Here is a 20,759-nt window from a genome sequence, read left to right as displayed (position 1 = left end):
GTTAATAGAAAAAACTGTTTCATTATCGATTCATAATTTAAAAAACCGGCCAAGAGCGTGTCAGACACGCCCAAAATAGGATTCCGTAGCCATTACGAAAAAATTAAGTAATATTTTTCTATGGATTTCGTATTTTATGCGGAATCTTCCAAGTATAGGAGGATATTTTATACCGTTATAGTTTTCCTTGAAAGTTTGATATACTTACTACTATCCTGAATTTTTTAAAATTTTTCCACCCACTGGTTTAGATTTTAGAGGGGGGACGCTCGATTTTCATGAAAATTTGCACTTTAAAGTTGAATATTTCGCAAACAAATTACTGAATCGCAAAATTGTCTTAGCAAACCCCCTAATGGATTTAAAAGACTTATCCAACGACACCCCACACAATAGGGTTGGATGAGAAAAAAATCACCCCCACTTTACGTCTATGGGACTTCCATAGATATTTTTTTTTTTACAATTTTGTATTGTACTTACCATTTTGTCGGCATAGTTTACATATATATCCGTGCAAAATTAGCTTTCTAGCATTGATAGCCCCTGACAAAGCCGCAGACGGACGGACAGACAGACAGACAGACATGGCGAAACTATAATAAGGGTTCCGTTTTTTCCATTTTGGCTCCGGAACCCTAAAAAGGCTCTGGGTACAAAAGTACTTCTTTCCAGAACTGATGGCGTCTTTTTTCGTCTCTACAATTTTTTGTATTTTCATAATATTTTACTAGATTTCAGTACACGTTGGAAACAATCTTTTTTGAAGTAGAAACGGTCTCTGCTCTGGATTTATATTCAGTCGCATAAAACTGCGCCCTTGGCCGTTTTTTAATATAGGTAGTGCCACGAGAGTTGAAGTGAATGATTACACACACAGCTACAAAAATAAGATTGCACAAAAAAATAATAAATTAAATTCACTTCAACTCTTATGGTACTACCTATACTAACATGTTTTAGGGGATTTCCAATTAATTATAGCAATTTTAGGGGTTTTTAACTTAATACGACAATATTAAGCAACTCGTATTAAAAAAAGTCAATCTGTTTGAAACAAAGTTTGCGTCGATGTTTTTTTACTGACCTTAATTCAACATGATTGCCATCCCTTTAACATCCATAAAATTAATAAATAAACAACGTTAAATTAAGTTAATTTCTCGAACTGGCCTAACTCATACTTTTTAAAAGATAATTATTTATGCTCATTAAAACAGTGTAAAAGGTTTATATATACTTCATAAAAATAATATGAACATTAATGCTCTACAAGTGGTTTTCCTGATCTTAAATGCAACGTACTTAATGCAATTCTGTCTCTAATTGATGTCTGGTTTACACAAAACGTGACGTGTGTAATCTGTAACCTAAATTACGACTTTGACCGATATTTAAAACGAGACTTCGGAGAATTTTTTCGAAGATTTAAGCACTGAGATATGACACCGGGCCTCGCTTCAACTTGAATGATTTGCTATGAATCATAAATATGTTGCTTTTTCAAAGTTTTTCGTTTGAAGTAATGAAATGATCGTCGCTTTAAGTGCGATCGTCAGTTCTTTCTATTCGATAACAAATGAAGAATTTACTTGGCGTAGTTCCAGTAACTACAAAGCGTAACGTGATGGTACACACTTAAGGCTAGCTAGCTACAATACAACTTATAAACGCACAACAAAATGTAAACAAAAATCAGATGCCATACATTGCCTATACTTAGTGCACTTGAAATCACAATGGTTTTCACCACTTCTTTCTATCGCACGAATTGGATGAGGGTAGAAAGAAATGGTCATTGCGATCGCAATCGCGCGTGCATTAGACAATATGTTGGTTTATGTAATATTTTTATGACGTATCCCAACGCATTCCTGTCATGTTAGTACTGTGCAAATTAATTATAATCTACTCGTAACCACACATACTTTTGTCCTTTGTATCGTGTGTATAAATTTACTTTATGAGCACACGTTACTCTTCGTGTTTTATAAACATTAAGAAATTTTCCTGGTGATATAAATGAAGTGTGTCATGATAATATTTTTTTTCTTATGTAATAATAAAATCAATCTGAAGTTTGTCTCGCATCAGTCATTTACGTGACAAGATTAGGGATATGAAATGGCTTTAAATCCAACGAGACATAATCTGCCTAGATACAGGTGACACGTTAAGTCCTGGACATCAGCTTGAATTTATATTAAGTACTTACCTACTTTGACGTTTAAGCGGGAAAATCTAAAATTTAATATCATCTGTAACTGTTGAACCCAATGTTATGGCCGTGCGAGTGGCCGGCGAGGAAACGATTGGCTAACGACTATTTTCTCGCTCATGAAACGAACAAAAGATATAGATCCTGTGTGAGTAAAAGAGACACATATATTAATAGTTGGTCGCTGGCTGTTCACACTGCCGGCGAGAACTCTCTCTTCATTTTTTTGTCGCAGCAACAAGAGCTATAAAACTCGCTGAGCTATAAAAGCAGCTCAGCAATACTTTATCAGCGATGTTAGCTAGGCAGCTACGAGCACATAATACTCGTAGCTTGGCGGTTAACAAGTGGTGCGAATAATTGCCAGTCGCACTCGAACATTCGCTTAGGTACATCCTAGCGACAAAACTACACTCGCTGGTCGCTGCTCGCCCACTCGTTTCAAGTTACAGTTACATCGTCGGGGGTGGGACAAGTGACTCAGTCCACACGCGGATTCCGTACTAAATGCTTAATGTGGCAAATAGTCAAAAATAGATTTTGATCGACTACTCGTAATTTAAAAAGCCTATTTAGCCGTAATGTTTTTCTTTATAAATTCGTTATATATTTATATTGCATTTAATATTTTTTTCAGCCACTAGTTTAGCTTGTAGAGAGAGAGAGATAGAGAGAGAGAGAGAGAGAGAGAGCGGGGGACACCTAACGCTTACCAAATTTAGTGCATAATTATTTTGCAAACGGATACCTAAATCGAAAACTAAGTTCCTAAGCCTTTGTAAACTTAAAATGTTTATAAAATACCTATCCAAAGCTACCTCGCACTTTGGATTTACACCCTAAAAAAATGCTAATTTTGTTTTACCAGTTTGTCCGCGTATTTATTACTTATATGTCCTTAGGCAAAATTACTAACTACTTTTTAGCACTAGCAGTCTTTGATAAACTGCGGACGGATGAACGGACAAGGCACGACTGCATTAATATTATGTAGTTCCTTATAGGACTACAGAACCCTAAAAAGGTGAATGACGTTTTCAATGAAACCAACCATTGCAGTACTATACATATTTTTAGAGATATCAAAGTCAAAATCAAAATATCTTTGTTCAATTTGGGCTATAACAAGCACTTATGAATGTCACAAAAAAACTACCACCGGTTCGGAAAAACCTCTGTTGAGTAGAATCCGGCAAGAAACTATATTTTTTCCGTACACATGCATGTGGGTTGTAGAAGGCCACGTCCGTTATGCTTTTGACGTACCTACAGTTTAAATCGCCTTGATTTTGATTGGCATATGTAGGTTAAGCTACACTCATTTACTTGTTACCTATCTATTTACGATGTCAAGTCACATATACGTAGATAATCTTACAAACATTTGCAATGGCCCGAAATCGAGAGTGCTAACTTGATGCGATATTACTTGTGGTTTTTATTATTATTATATTTACTTTACATAGGTACCTACAGACATTTTATTAAATGCAGGGCGCAGCGCCAGAGGTACAATGTTCTTAGATCTATTAATCTATACCTACATATAAATAAAATTAAATTATCGTAGGTACGTATAACTGGGGGCCTACCACGCTCTCTTAATACAATTCAGTTTAGGTTGCATCGCTATTTCGTACCACGACGTTACTTTTGCGATTCAGTTCAAGCACGGTTCAGCGACAGCGATACAGACATTTTCATTCACTCACTTCAAGCGGTTTTCGTACCATGACGCTTAACTTGAGTGGGAATTGAATCGCTTCAGTGTCAAATTTAGCGATTCAATATAAGTTAGTCATTCTGACATTTTTTTTGGAATTTTAAGTGTTTTACTTGGAATATTTTTAAATTTCGAGAAGTTTTAAACTTTTATTCAAGTTTTATAACTTTTCATTGGTACCTACTCACGACATTGAGCTTCTTATTTCCTCATTGATAAAACTAATTTTTTAGTGAGAGAAGAGAATCGTGGATTAGTGACAGCGTAAACATTTTATTTGTAATCAACACAACGGTTGCTAAGAACACGGAATGACATAGTTATGGTTTTCCAAAATAAAGAAGTTTTAGTCTACAATATTTGGTTTGCATATAGCGGCATCCCTTTCGCGACTTAGCGTTTCAGTTTCGGACCAGAGACAATATCGGTCTTTTATTCACTTGTAAACCATTGAGACTCAGCTCTGAGAAATAAACGTCGTGGTACCAATTTCGACGATTCAGTTTAGGTGCCTAAATTGAACTGCTCTGCGTTTGGATCGTTTATGAAAAGATCATGGTAGGCCCCCTGATCATCACTTGAGAACGGCTCGAGGTAAATATCTTATAAGTACTTAACTATCAAGAAAAGTTTTTTTTCTGAATTGACGCTAGTTCAAAAATAAAACATTATAGCCAGTACAGCAAGCTATAGTATTATTATTCATAAGACGTGTACATAAACATCACATACAAACACAATCAATATTATAACTTAAGTACCTACAAAGGTTAGTCGTTCCCATGCAGCTTCTTACTTTTTCTATGATTATCATTAACATTGCCAGAAATCTTTGGAGAAGGTAACAAAATCGTGAAACTCTTTTGAACTGAAATAATTAAAAAAAAAATTAAGATATTTTTTTGTCAGATTGCACGATGGGTACTTATCACCAAGTGATCAATCCAATCGCCCCCGCTTCGAACGATGTCAAGGGCTTGAAATTGACCAGTTGAAATCAATTCCGATGATGCTCGAATAAACTTCATTCATTTACATGCATATACCCATGTACCTAATTCATGGTGAGAAAAAGGAGCATTCCTAAAATGATCAAATAGGAATAGGTCTGTACCATATTTCATACGTTAATTCATACGTAATGTCAAACTTACTTTGAGAATACTGCGAAATTGGCCTTGTTTCTCTCGATAGTTCTCTTAAAGTACCCAAATGTAAAGTTAATGTAAAGTAATAATAATATAGTAAAATATGCATTGGAATATACTGAGAATACAAATGGCAACTAATCAATAGTAGAGCGTTAAAAAATAAAAATGTTTTTCCGTTCAAACCTCAGTTCAAACAAAAGTATAATCAAAAGCTTAAAAGGTGCTTAAAAGTCTCAAAGCCTCATATCAAAAACCATAGACAATAAAAAAAATGCATTAAAAACTAAAGGGCTCTAAAAGTTGCAAACAGGTGCAATCTTGCATAATAACAATATCTTATTACCTTACCACGTACAAGAAGCCGAAGAAGCGTGAAAATATTGAAACTTGATATATTGCTAACAACACTTGAACGCGGAAGATGCTCCTAAGTAAGCGTTCAAAGGTATTTTGTTTAAAATTACTCACTAAGTACCTATAACAGAGTTCCTCAGCCTAATCGCAATCCCGTCGTCGCAAAAACTTCAACGTTCATTGTGATAGTGTACGCTAATTTAATTATTGAATTATGTAATGCTGATTTAGTAATGATTTATTAATGAATGTATTAGTACTGTAACATGTACTTAACGTAAGAAAATAAGGGGATCTCTTCCTGAATGGAATGTAAATAAATGAGGAACTTAGACAGCCGCAAGAGTATTATTACATTTTTTAATGCACGTTATTAATTTTATAATGATAGATTTTAAACACAAACAAACGCATTGCATTCGGATAATACTCGTAGGTTGAAATCTACATAAATTCGACAAAAACTTTCAAACGTCGGCTTTTATTAGCTCACAAGTCATAGACCTACACGATACTTATTGGCGTTAAGGCGAAACGACGCCAGCGAAATTATAACTTTTATACACGCAAGCCAGCAAGTACTGGTGTACTGGTAAGTAAAAATAGGAGGTCACACTTCATACGACTTTGCCAAAAGCTGACCAATGCTAGAGCACTGTTTGAGATTGATTACAAATTTCCACACAATAGCCCTAAAACCTTACAATAACGGGAAGCACAAATGGGAATGGCGGAAGCTAATCCCAATGAGTGTCACGCAGCCTCAGCCCCACAAGGAATGCCGCAGATGACTCGGATTACATCGCGGATGTTTCTTGCAATTATTTATCTCCGCGTTGTTGTACCGAGGTCCAAGGATAACGCGTGTCAATTACTTATCCTTCTAATGGTAAAACAACTGAATGATACCAAAATCAACACATCATCCAAGTACTTAGGTACTATTATTATTATTATTCCCATCAGTGGCGGCCTTAAGGATTGGGCCAATGTCAGTTGCGAAGGTAGGTACTACTTACATCCCCGAAATTGAAGCTGTCAATGTCAATAAATCCGCTCTCAATTTAGGCACACAAGCACTAAAGTCTACCGCCAGTTCGGAAATTACATCTGATTCTGTTGTAGTGAAACTGGCAAGAAACTCAATGTAATTAAGTAGGTTACCTACATCGCGTTGTTCTCTCTGCACAGATTGTTTAATTATTTGGCAAAAAGTCGCCTCTATGGGTTCGAGGTACTATTACGTATTATGAACTATGGTTCCCCTATGACCACATTAATTGACAGAATTTTGCCACAGCGTTTGCTAAATGCGTCACTCTTGTGTCCCATCGCACACTGCGAGTACCTACGTGTACTCGTAGATTATTTGTGCGTCATCACGTAGGTGGGGGGCAAATTAGTAATAGTTATAATATCATTAGATTATTGCTATTTAGATTATATTAGACACATGTTATTATATATAATAAGGGACTACGAAAATAAATCCACATTCGAAAATAGATTGTGAGAGGCGGATAACGAACGAGGCGATACGGTCGCGAGTGATTGCGGTGATGACGTCACCCACAAATAACCAGAACGAGATATGATAAGTTGTACCCTTATCAAAATCACTACAATGATGTTCGCATGAGTATTACACAAATTATATTTACAAAGGACCCTATGTAATTACTAATTAGTAATAACGTTCCTAAGAACCATGCGTTATGATACTTTATACTATATACAAAGACCTCAGAAGAATCAGGACGCATGGTACTTATGTCAGGCCAGCGTAATAAAAATCCAACTGTAGAAGGTAATTTTTTTTCCATGAAATTTGAGGGAACTGAGTCACGGGGTTGGAACCTTTGTGCTAATAATGTCATGTTATCCCATATATACATCTGCCAAAGAAATCATGCGAAATTGATCACGAATTTTAAGGTTCCACCGTTGGTACCTACGTGATTCAGTTTCCTGGAGGGCTCAAGGAAAATGATTTATTTTACTTGCTTGCTCATAAAATATAAGCATTACATTTTGTTTAACAGTTTTTGATATCATTATTGAAACTGTTCTTACTCCGTCAACAGAACGGTGTCATGGACGTACTAAGCCGAATCGGAACCAAAGGCCGATTTACATGTAGCGATCGCATGCAGGCGGTTTGTGCAACAGCGGGAAACTTCTTCCCGACTAAATCTACTTAAATAATAATTGTTCATTACCAGGCTTAATCGATTTAAAAATACGACAAGCTACGCTAGTAGGTATTTCATGGATTTGTGTGAACGGAAAGACCTTGTGCTAGCATTTGAATTTAACATCTGCAGATAGTTTCGCTAAAGGTCATACCGCACACGGGCATAGCTTAGACTAGGTCAACAAAGACGTAACGTACCTAGATGTATTGCCAACACGTCATTCATTATACCCTGACGAGCAAAAATGGCGCTTCAATTTTCGTACAATTTAGATGGAAAGTATCCCTCTATTTTTGCTCATTAGTATTCATTCTATACTGATTCAACAATAAGGAAGAATTTTGAAGCAACATTTACATTACAAGGTTACACTGTATATTTTATAAACGTTTATTTATATTACCTCCCCGAGATATGCTTAAAGCTTAAATCAGACCTGTCTAAGGCAATAATACAATAAAACGCACTTTGAATTATCAATATATGTTTTTACTTTCTACCCTGACATCATTTTATTAAACATAGCACCCATACGTGCACAAATTCAAAAATATGTCACTATTGAAGTTTTTACGTAGTTACAAATAAATTTTCTTTTATTACAGGTACAGATGTCTGTCCTATGAAATCAGTTGTGAGACGCATCGGGCAGCAGCTTTTTACGGCGTTGAGCAGTAAGGGAATGGCAATGCTAGTCAATCATGGCATAGCCGAAGAGAAAGTAAGTCCACTATGATTATTGTACTTTTCTTCTGCTTCAAGCCAAATCCCGGGACATGCAATGCTGAGTCCGCAATATCTCGTATAAGTAGAAGCGCCAATCTAAGTACGCCACGTCTCGTATCACATCGGCCATGATCTTCATTTGACGTAAATACTTGCCTATTAGCGTAAAATAAAACATACCATCTTTACCTTATAAACAGACAAAACTACCTTACCCATTTCCGGATGAAAGACAAATACAATATTCTGATTCTGAGACTACCTACCACTCTCCAAGTTGTAAATAAATAAATACAATCTTCATTACCAGTTTATGGTTGGATGGAATCGAAATCGACGATTACGAACTAACCGGTCTGACAATCAAAGGCTTAAGGAGGCTTAAGGAATTACGAGTCCACTGATCCGATTGTGGCACGGAAAATGAAACAATAACTTCAAGGGTTAAACTAACAATGCTCGAAAACCGATAAGGACTTAAAAATATTCTAAGCAGGTCTACCTGGTTGAAAGATTGCGTTGGTGCAAGATAGATTGAGTTATCCAAGGTAATAGGGTAGATTCCTGGGTAAAGCCGTGTTTCCAACAGAGATGTGCGAGGATGTGTTGCGAGGAAGAGTTAAATGAAGCGTTACTATTGCTTAAAGAAAAACACATTGCTCGCGACACATCCTCGCACATTATTGGCGGAAACACTGATTTAATTAAACAATAATATTTTATGTATTTAGTCCCTCAGTCCTAACGATAAATTTTACATGTCAAGTTATTAAAATTAAAACAAATACACAATCATAATCAGTCAAATAAACCGCCCCGCATCACACCTGGTGCAAAGGTGCCCAATACACTCGCCGCGTTGCCGCGTTGAACCGCGATAGACCACCTTTGTGATCCAGAGCGGGGGTACCTCTCTCACGAAGACGGCGCCCCACTTCATTAAAAAAAAGTTTTGCCTCGGAGCCCCAACAGCCGGTCGTCTCCACCGCCACGCGCCAGTGGGACGAACAAATAGTTTGCGAGCGCCGAGTATTTCTTCGCGTCCGTCAGTTACATTGTCAAAAAATATTGGACACGTATTTTTTCTTTTGTTAATCAAACAAAAATGGCAACTAAGCGCACCATAGTTCGGGAGTCAGGCCCTTGACGTCACTGCATAGTAAAAAGTGTACGTAGCGTGACTTAGCGTAGGTGTGACATTACACGGAACTTGAACCGGCTATGGGGTCGGCAATTAGTTTTAAGTAGTCCGAGAATGATGTTTAAAATTTTATCAAGGTCCAGATTTTTTTTGTGATAATGTTTAATTTATTTATATGCATATAAGTAAGTAGCTAAGTAGGTAAAGTTGGTGACATCGACGGTCTTGGGCTAGTTTTAGTAGGCACATGGCGGTCCGAGGCTAGGCCCTATGTCCATATTTTTTTGTTTAATTAACAAAAGAAACAATAAGAGACCGATATTTTTCGAAAATGTAACTCACGGGGAAGTTATACAATTTTTAGGAATCTAGCCTAATTAGGTATAAACTATCAATTTATTGCCGGTCTACGATTGCATTACAGACTCAATTATAACGGTTCAGTAGGTATGCAAAGTCCATTCATCCACAAGGATGCAGTGATAGACGCGTATAAATGCATCTAATTCTTGCTTTGATGCGTTCGTCTCTGAGGGGCTACTATGAAACTTGAAAATCGAAGTTCGTATCGCACAGTCTCTTTCACTCGCGTACTTCAGCGGAAAGGCAACATACGAAGTTTGAGTTTTTGCACTCCGTAGTATAGGGCCTGACCGGATAACGCTAGATTTTCTTGGTAAACTTGAAATTTACTGCTTCGCGGCTGCTTCATAATAAACTATGCACATGAGCACATGAGCAAAATTCAGTCCGTGTATTCATATGTAAATTAGGTCAGTGAAGTTCTTTCTAACTAGAAAGAAACACACAAGACGAGCAAATGAGTTGTGTTTTACTATGCCGCCGTTTTGAACGCAAACGCAAATAAAATAGTAGTTGCATTATGATTCTATGTTTTCCTTTTATCATACCCATGTATTACTACATCTGTACATAGTACTTGTGAAATTCCCACAGTAGGGAGACGTTGAACAGATGTTAGCGATACTACGAATATTACTTATTCTGTGGCGATGGGTAAAACCAGGCCATTTGAACATTTTTTAAGGGTTCTATTGCAAATTTCCTGATTCGCGATTAATTATTACAGGATGTAGACCTTGGCATGATTAAATACTTTTTACTTTTTTTTTAAACCTTGTTAATTAAATAAAAAAGAACCCTCCAAAAACGTGGGATGTGTAATTATGACTTTTTAATGAAATATTTTTTTAAAGTAACAATTCAGGGCGTAAACCATTATATGACAGTAGATTGTTCAACAAGGGACTAAAACAAGCCATAGTGACACGAGGTGTTTAACCACCCGACCGGTTGGTTGTTTAGTCTCGCGTTAAACACTCTACTTGTCACTTTCAATGCGAGGAAAAAAACAACGTTCTATACATAATTACAATAATATTACTATTTTATTACGCACGCTCAATACGAGTAGGTACCTAATGGGCATCTAAAAAATTGTTCCGCGGTTTTTTATTGGCCTCTCATCAATCAAATCAAATCAATCTCAAGTATTTAGCTATATGGACTTTTATGAACCGGCTTTTTTCTTTTTATTTGTGTGTAAAGTGACGCTTTAAATGCTTGCATATTTAGCCAACAGATTCAAATTTGAAAATTATTTTAAAACTAATTAGACTATGCATAATATAAAATGCATTCATACTTAATATAATTAAATAGATTTATATTCGTAATCATTAATCGTGATTCACTAAATTAAATCTTTTTGTTTATATCTTTTCGGTTGTCATTTTGAGGTTATTTCCACGCAATCAAAATTGTCTATACACAATCAATGAAAATGGCAAAAAAACAAACACCGTGACTGGCTTTTTAGAGGTTTCCAGAGTAAATAAAAAAACTTTAATCCCTAGTGATTAATAAGGAGCTTTAGTCCCGTCCCGATATGCAGAGACTAAAGTAACATTTTAAGAGCATGTGAAGTGAAAATATTATTGATGTAAGTCAGTAGCCAGTATATTGTCTAACGCCCGTGCGCTGGCGATCGCGTGACAGAAAGAAGTGGTAAAAACGATTGTGATTCCTAGTGCGTTAGACAATAAGACCTCTGGTTGTGATATATCAACAAGTTCCGTTTCCTTTGCAGTTGAAGGCAGTATACGCGGACCTGGACAACTTCTGCGCATTGCCCGAGACGTGCCAGGCGCAGTATCTACGGAACCCAGCTAACAACCACGGCTATGTGCGCCCAGGCACGGAGCAGTTCGACACCTCAATGACGGTCAGTACCCAAGTACCCATCTAAATATGTAATTAATACAACATTTACCTTATTATATACTCGTACATGGTGATACACTCTCGAGCTGTATAATAATGCAACTTAAATTGTAATTGTAATAATTGCAAAGCGGAAATTTAATAAATTCCATTTCTGTTATTTGTCTTCGTCATAAATCGAATGTAAGTAGGTACCTATGCAAAATCTCAGCTTAATAAGTCTAAGGGATTGAACTGCGCGTTGCTCTTTTTTAGGATTTTTAGTAAGTACTTAGATATACGAAATACCTACTAAGATTATGATAGAGACAAAAACCTACTCGGTCCTACCATCGTTTTGAGCAATCGTCGACGAAATAAGTGCATTGTAATTTTTATAACAGTTCGTACCTACATACATCAGAATAAAAACAATATGGCCGATTAGAACAATATACTTGTAAGTGAAAATAGCGTTTAGATTTCATGTTTTAAATAAGCAGTGCAATAAAATTGACATTGAGCTTTAACCAAATTGCAACTGCCCTGATTGAAACGAAAACGGATAGCAGCATAGGCAGTCTACAGAGCAATGTCATGTCATTGCAAGGTTCCTCAGACATCCATGTCCATACTCGTAGGTATCTACCAAATCCAAGTGATAGTTCTGGCCGTATAATATGAAGTTTGAAATTCCAATTTCGTATCATGCCGTCTCGCTTACGTTGATAGTATTTAACAAGAGATTATGAGGGACGGTATGATACGTACTTTGATTTTCGGTGTAGCCTCTGCACTCGCTCTTCCCATCGAAAACAGTATAACTTGTGATTACATTCCAGGAACTGCGCCACTTGTTCAACATCACGACGCTGTCGGCATCCTCCATGCCGGCCCAAGAGGTCCCTGAGTTCACGCAGCATGCTGTGCCTCTGGCACAGGACCTGACCATCCTCTCGCGCATGCTATTGCAGGCCCTGGCTTACGCTTTTGGTAAATATACAGTACTTAAATATCAAACGAATTCAACTACACCAGTCCCCTGTCCCTATACCACTAACGTTACAAGTGCTAAAATTGCACATAAGTGTCACTTCTTTGTATGTGAAAGTAAACAATTATGTCGCTTTGTAGCACTTGTAATTTTTGTTCTACAGGGCCAGGTACCAAGCACGTCAGCTTAGCAGCTCGAAATGTGATGGTGTACCTGTAACTAAATAAGATAATATGGAATCAATTGATTCGTGACCCACTGTGAAACCTTTTCACAGACAAAGTTATAGTAACATCGCATTGCTTGATATTGAAATTCATTATGAAATATACTGTATGGTCTATGTCAGGTTTACTTGGTACAATTATTTAACTTGTATGGTGTAGTCTAACAATCTAGAGTAAGGCTTTATAAATGAGTAAATTGTGAAAAAACTCTCGACGTAAATTGTTAAGTAGCTATATTTACCGTGTGATTGTTGCGAAATTATTTTAACCCATTGGCCTTGCGAATGTTTCCTTTATTGTTCTTAAATAAACTGTGTTGCCGCGTAAGTTTAGATCAAAACACACTTAAACTAAGTTGTTTCGCTATGATTGGAATGAGCTAATCCGATCAAGGTGTATGTAGGTAAGGTACTTAACTTACTTTAATGCGGAAAAAGCGTGCTAAGATTTTATAACTTTAACCTAATTACTTATTTGACCTTATTTACTACTTATGAGTAATTACTCTGAAATTTTACGCATTTGCTTTATGAATTTAGATCGTCAGTTATTTATTGAAGAACCCTTGAACAATGCACAGGAGCCATCAATTTGTTATTGAGTGCACTTTAACTGTTGCACCAATCAACGTCTAGTCAGGTTCAATGACTACAAAAAGTCAACGAATCAGGTCTAGGTATACCGAGTTGTTGATTTTTTGTCCTGATGTAATGTTAATCTAACCTATTCTAAAGTAACCTGAATTTTTTCGGAGATTGACAGTAAAACAATAATTAATTCATATTAAAGTACATTTTCTTGACCGTTGTACAATATAATTTGCCTGTAAACTGCCTGCCATGCGATTTGACTACCTACGTTACGTATTAGAACTTTAATTAAAAAGTGGAAAGCAAGCTTACTAACGTGTGGATGTCAGGTCTGCCGCCGTCGACGCTGCTGGACTGTCACTCGGGCATGTTGAACAGCGAGGGTCGCAACCCGTCGACCATGCGACTGCTGTACTACCCGCCGGTCCCGCCCGAGGACGAAGGCCCCTGTTGCCAAGACGACGTCGTCCATTACACCCGCTGCGGCGCGCACGCAGACTACGGCACTTTCACGCTGCTTGCGCAAGACTCCGAAGGCGGCCTCGAGGTATTTTAAACTTGTGAAACTTAGTGTTTTTATCGACACTTACTTATCTGACAATGACGAACGTCGCAAGCAGCAAAAAATGCTTAGAACCGGTGAATGGGTCTATACTGAGGTAAATATAAATAAGTAACTGCAGTCAATGGAAACTAATGGCAAAAAGCCGGCCGGATAGGTACATGACAGGCCGTGCGTAGTGAAGGGTCCCTTTTATATTAAAAAATAAATAACGTATTGAATTGAAACAGTAATCGGATGAACATTTTTTTTTTATTGAATTCTGATGGTTTTTGTTCTGAAGACTTTCTAAAAACTATAAAATATGAACATAAATCTGTACTTTCGCTGTTTAAACATATTACGATCCAACAAACAAACAAACAAGCTAACAAGCTGAGACATGTGGTGCATAGGAGAAAATCGTGTCTGTACCCCTGTCCAGTGGTGGTGTAGGGGTATGGCACGTGGCACGGAATGCTGAAGACCTGGGTTCCATTCCCAGCTCCGGTCTCTTTTTCTGGTTTTCCTGTGTATCTATATTTCAGTTTGTATTTTCGATATGGATTTTATGGGATGACCGTAAAAGTAACAAAATTTGCAGATGAAATAAAAAATACAAAAAGACTCCATAAACCAATCTTAATATTACGATCCCTCAATTCCTTGATGTAGGTAGGTAGAGCTACCATTTAGTTTCTCTTCACCATCGTGCGACGATAACCTGCTAGGATTCACGCCTGCCTGTCAAATTTCAGACATACACATACATAACGGGTCACTTTCTATACAATTATCTGTATGAAAAGTGACCCGTCCTATACACTACGCAGCAAAAATAAAACTCAGTAAAAATAGTCCAAGAATGAAATTTGCTTTGCAATTTTTTAGCCACGGCACCCTAAAAAGTGAATGGGTCGTGTGAATTAATCACGTCTGTCTCTATTGGAACTTTAGTGATAGTTATTCCACGAGGCCAACGAACGAAAGATAGATACGAGTATTTCCGTGAACATAAATATTGGTTTATTGTTACCTCCGAAGATAGCGATGGCATCGTAGTATGTACTCAGGTAGTCCTGTTAATTTTTTTTTTTACAAAATGAGATACCTTTTGTTGTAATATTTACAATTCGTGGTGGTTTACATGGGGGCTGATTTTTAAATCATGTCTCTAAAAATCATTAGAAATTGGCAAAGATTTAAATTCAATTTAATATACGTGCGAGTAAAATAATAGAAAATTACATCGCGAAAGTCAAACTTTATGTTTGAACCAAAATTACTGTCGCCCTACGCCTGGTTAACCTATAGAGCTAATTTAGGTAAGTAAAGTATGTACCTAACAATAAGACTCCTTTCTATAGACTAAATGGTTTCATTCATTATATATGTATATTTACATAGATGACATTTCAATGAAGGCTAAAAGACAGGCGAAATATCGCTAGATGGCGTAGCTAGTATCGTGAGGTTTTTGACGTAACGGTCTTGCTTGTAATGAGGGCTATCGTTTTTTGTCTCACTAGATGGCGCACTGTTGCGTGAGGTTTTTAAATGTGGCTTTCAGAGTCTGTTATTACGGGCGTTAAAACAAAGTTTAGATTAAAATCATATTTAAAACACCTTAAAACCGTACCATAAAAATATCGAGCATGCCACAGTGTTGCATAGTCCCCGTTTTGTTCGGAAAAAAGGGAGGACAAAAGTTTCCAAAAGACAAAACTGTCTCAAAACTCTGACATTCATTACCCCAGAACGCATATTTGCCGTAATTAATTTCAGATATTGCAAAATATTCACAAAAAAAATCTAATTATAAATAAACCCGCGTAGCTCACCCAAAAACTATGAGATTTGACATTTCGGAGACCTCACGCTACACTAGCGCCTCTAGTGGCGAATTCATACGCGATAGCCCTCATTGGCTCATTATTTTAGTTATTAGCCAATGAGGGCTATCGTTTTTTGTCTCACTAGATTGCGTGAGGTTTTTAAGTATGGCTTTCAAAGTCTATTATTACGGGCGTGAAAACAAAGTTTAGATTAAAATCATATTTAATACACCTTAAAACCGTACCATAAAAATATCGAGCATGCCACAGTGTTGCATAGTCCCCGTTTTGTTCGGAAAAAAGGGAGGACAAAGGTTTCCGAAAGACAAAACGAGACATTCATTGCCCCGGAACGCCTATTTGCCATAATTAATTTCAGATATTGCAAAATATTCACAAAATTATTCTAATTATAAATAAACCCGCGTAGCTCATCCAAAAACTATGAGATTTGACATTTCGGAGACCTCACGCTACACTAGCGCCTCTAGTGGCGAATTCATTCGCGATAGCCCTCATTGCAAGCAAGAGCGTAACACAGCATAACAAGTTGTTATACTGTGACCGTAACGTCAAAAAACCTCACGATACTAACGCCATCTAGCGATATTTCGCCTGTCTTTTTGCCCACATTGCCCCCAACCAAAGCTCTTGTCAAATAGTTAATGTAACGAGATTGTATTGTTTTAAGGATTCTCGCAATCAACATAATAATAATATTGAAGGCACCAAGAATCAAGTTAATACGTACAATTTAAGTATTAGTTTAACAGAATAAGAATAAGAAGAAGAAATTAATAGACTGATGCAATATTTAAGCTCGTCGTGTTTATTTTCAGGTTAAGCTGAGTGGTAGCGACAAGTGGCAGTCAGTCGGCCATCTTCCTGGCGCCATCTTGGTTCAAACCGGCGAACTGCTTGCCGCCTGGACCACCAATAAACTGCCGGCTTTGGTGAGTAGAATGAGTAAATAAAACAGCAGGAGCATCCAGTGACGTAGCTACGGAGGACTAGACGGGACATTGCCCCGGGGCCCCCAAGCTCAGGGGGGCCCTCGGACTCTGACTTACAAACTATAATTGTCAAATCTGGAGTACGTCGAATTCGGAACACGACGAATACGGAACAAACGATTATACTAGTTTATTTGGGGCCCTAGTTTATTTTTTGCCCCAGGGCCATTGGTTACTTAGCTACGCCACCGGGAGCATCTCACATAAACATAAATCATGAAAGTGGCAGTCATGTGGAGTAAGCAAAAATTGTACAGAGACGATGCACACTGGACCCTCTCTCATTGTGATAGAAGTAGGCAAACGATGTAAAGAATTTCTGGTAGACTGGAATGAACACATCATATGAGTATGCTATAAAGTCATAACATGGGTCATACTAAGAACACAAACATTACAAATTTCTCGTGGATAATTAGATAAGTGGGTCACTACGGAAGCGAGGTTTTGTCTGTTTTAATGAAAAATTATACGAACACTATAAAGAACAGAGGCAGTTTTGTTTAGAAAATAATCATTCATTAAGACTGTTAAATGAATGAGAAGAGTACATTATATTATTTTGTTGTCTTCAGTAGATACTTTTAACATTGCAACCGCATGTCATTCGTTTTAACAATGATTGCAAAGACCCGTTCCAAAAAATTACATAGGTTCTTGAACTCGTATTCTATTATAGTCCTACTGTAGCTAATTGTATGTCTTTCCCGTACGTTCCAGATGCATCGTGTAGTGGTCCCAGCCGGAACATACGCCCGCGCGCGTGGCCGCCACTGCGTCGCCTTCTTCTGCCACCCTGACACGGACGCAGTGCTGCCGACTTTGCCTCTTCGCGCCGTACCTGCCCCCGCACCCCCGACCTTCACGCCCCATACGCACCTCACTCTCCACCATCGCCTTCTAAACGCAGCTCATCACATCCAGAAACGCTTCAGAGAGACGTACGCGTGACTAGCGCGCACTGGTCACAAACACTACTTCGTGCCGCTTGAACGACAGCATACGGCGCCGTGAATGTTCCATTAAGCTGCTTTCCACCCGCACCATTTGCGAGGTAGCTTAAATATGAACAATGTCTAAGCTACCCGCTACCACCAGGTCTAAGCTCAACTATGAAAATAAACGTTGCTAAGCTGTGCTACTCCGCTTAACAGGTCTCATTTGTCTGGTAAGAAAGAAGCGTTAACCTGTCCTCTCCCAAAGGCACAAATTTGTGCCCAAATTCCTTTGATCCTGTTATCCTGGGAGATGACAGATTAATGCTTTTATATTTCGCCATGAAAAGAAAAAAAAACAAGTTTTGGACAAAAATTTACGGTTGTGCGGCTAATATAAAAGAACAGTTAAGTTTCGGACGCAACTTGTGCACTCACGGTCCACTATAGGTACACGTCCATGAGAGAAAGTGTGGTGCGGCGACAACTAGTTATCATTGATAACGTTGTTGGCGCTGCGTTTCTACCGCAAAATAGAAAAGCGTTTAAAAATATTTAAGGACATACACGTAAAAGACCCAAAGTGTATTTATTACCTTGGGATTAGTCAATTACCTTTGCTAAGCTGCGTCCATAATTGTAATGGTAGCATTGGTAGCACGTTATCGTATGGTGCTTGTCGTTGGCGGGTGTACCTACACAATCGACAATCTAAATTGACGATAAAAAATAGCAGGTTACTTACGGTATAAAGTCCGATGAAAAGTGACCCGTTTTGTTTACCCGTCATCGGTATAACTGTAAATTAAAAATATTAATTAATTGATACCTGTTGACTGCTGTATTACCTATATAGAATAGTGACCAATTAGGATCGACCGCACTGTAATACGAAACACACGTACTGGAAGACGCCGTAATATAATCTGTTCTTACGGACAGTGTCAAGTTAAACCGGCCGACTCAAAAGACGCTCTTGTGTCTTTGTCTTGTGTGGTCGATTCTTTAGCCTTTTGATAGTTGAGATAAACGTTGATATTTGAACTTCGACATTTTGGTTTCGTTCACAATATATTAAGTATGTAATCAGAGACATATTTACAACATGTCATGTATGAGGTACCTACATGAAATAATTAAGCGTTACGTAAAAGTAAAGGTAGGTACACCCACATTAAGCGACGCGTATGGTGTTTTGTACAACTCTCTCTGAAATGGTTTGTAACACAATCGGTATCCGCCTGGAGAAATGAATTTATGTGGCCCTAGAAAATTTTGCTAAAACAATTAGAAAAATTATAGCATTTGTATTAAATATTTACTTAATTATTATTAATTAGGTATAATGCTCGGACAGCAGAAATGTCTTTTATTACTACCGAAATGTGTTCTGCTAGACTTTATACGATTATTTGCGTCAATACGTAAAGATTTTTATAAGTATTTAGTCTATTTCTCTAGTTGATTTTTATTATTAGAAAAATAAAAAATACGGTCCCTGTGGGTCCGTATCTCGCTGTACTTAATTAAATCAATGAAGAAGACTCTTTGAGTAGAAAAAATACATATCTACCTACATTATATGCTTTTTAATGTCAATGCAGTTATTTTAGAAAGTGTTTTGTTAAAACTGGTTGGAGTTGTCCTAAGAAATACGATATGAGCCGTCCTCTCCGGTCGGCAGCTCCCAGTAGACACAGGCTCTACAACAGTTTTTTACTTAAAATTTTGGCTTATAAAATTAAGAAATCGGTATTTTTTTTGAAACTTTTGTTTCATAATTATATGCTTAAGTCTTAGATCCAATATTTTGTCACCTTATTATGTATTAATTAGTTTAAAATAAATATTAAAGAAGACTGTAGCAAAATGTTCTTGGACAAAATAAAGTCTTCTTCGAAGCAACCAGCTTTGGTTAAATATGTGTTCCACTATTTCAATCTTGCTCGATATTAAAAGACAAGCGTATTCTTGCCCGAAATTCAGTAACTTTAACTGAAAAAAGAATTAAGATAGATAATGCAAAAGAAAAATGAAACGACTTATTTTATCATTCCCCAACCACTTTGCATTTTACTTTATGTCAGTAAATGTGACGTTCTTTTATAGATATATGTTTTGTGTTTTATGGATTTGTGCTTTTAGTATTACAGTCTTTTTATAAAAGGTTTTTATGGATTGACTTTTGACAGTAAACATATAATTGTATTAGTAAAATAGCAATTAGCGATTCGCTTTATTTTTCTTCGTATTGTTTAGTATTCTATATTAAGTATAAATATGTAATGTTGGCTTTTCGCTTCCGCTCTTTAAACGTGGTTAGGTTTAAATTCACGTATTATAAATTTGTATCACACCTGTATATTGTATGTAAGCCGTTGCTGTAAAATTTCACGACTACTTATTGTTTTTATTAAGTAAATCGTGTAGTAAAAAGCTCACTGACAGCTCAATATTCGCACAATTTTGTAACGACGTATTCGAACATCGAATTCATAACATAAAAGCAAAATTGACTCGGTTTCTATTTATAAAAGTACTTAATTTTGTTTCAATTTTAAACTTGTATTTTAAAGATGTGACTTTAGTCAAAATGTTTTAAATCTGCTACGTAAAATCTTCACCCTTGTTGTACTTACCTGCAATATTAGTTTAATGCAATTTTCACTTTTTATATACCAGCTTACTTTAGTACTTTACTTGGTATTTTAATATTTTTCTTGTGGCTAAGTTTAAAATACCGTTATCAGTACCTCTCGTAATGGTAATAGTAAAATTCTAGACACCGGCGCAAGGATATTGCTACAATAAGTATACAAAGTAAAAAATAACCTAATTTTCCTTATGTATCCCAATTTAAGTACCAGTCGATATTTGGTTTACTGATGAAAAT

The 20,759-nt window shown here is 36.9% G+C and overlaps 1 protein-coding gene across 2 annotated transcripts in view; it reads left to right on the top strand.

Annotated features, from left to right (window-relative positions):
• Positions 1 to 20,759, top strand: part of LOC141426756 (uncharacterized) — a 49,830-nt gene extending 29,071 nt beyond the window's left edge. For both annotated transcript variants that reach the window (XM_074085902.1, XM_074085910.1), the window contains exons 2-7: positions 8,247 to 8,362; positions 11,619 to 11,753; positions 12,574 to 12,724; positions 13,872 to 14,089; positions 16,758 to 16,871; positions 17,652 to 20,759. In XM_074085902.1, coding sequence (XP_073942003.1) covers positions 8,247 to 8,362; positions 11,619 to 11,753; positions 12,574 to 12,724; positions 13,872 to 14,089; positions 16,758 to 16,871; positions 17,652 to 17,882 — 965 coding nt within the window. In that variant the 3' untranslated portion in view covers positions 17,883 to 20,759. The remainder of the gene's footprint in view (positions 1 to 8,246; positions 8,363 to 11,618; positions 11,754 to 12,573; positions 12,725 to 13,871; positions 14,090 to 16,757; positions 16,872 to 17,651) is intronic.

The sequence above is a fragment of the Choristoneura fumiferana genome, chromosome Z (genome assembly GCF_025370935.1).
Source record: "Choristoneura fumiferana chromosome Z, NRCan_CFum_1, whole genome shotgun sequence".
Classification (NCBI taxonomy): domain Eukaryota; kingdom Metazoa; phylum Arthropoda; class Insecta; order Lepidoptera; family Tortricidae; genus Choristoneura; species Choristoneura fumiferana.
Note: the sequence above shows the minus strand (reverse complement) of the source record. Positions and strands in the feature narration are given on the sequence as shown.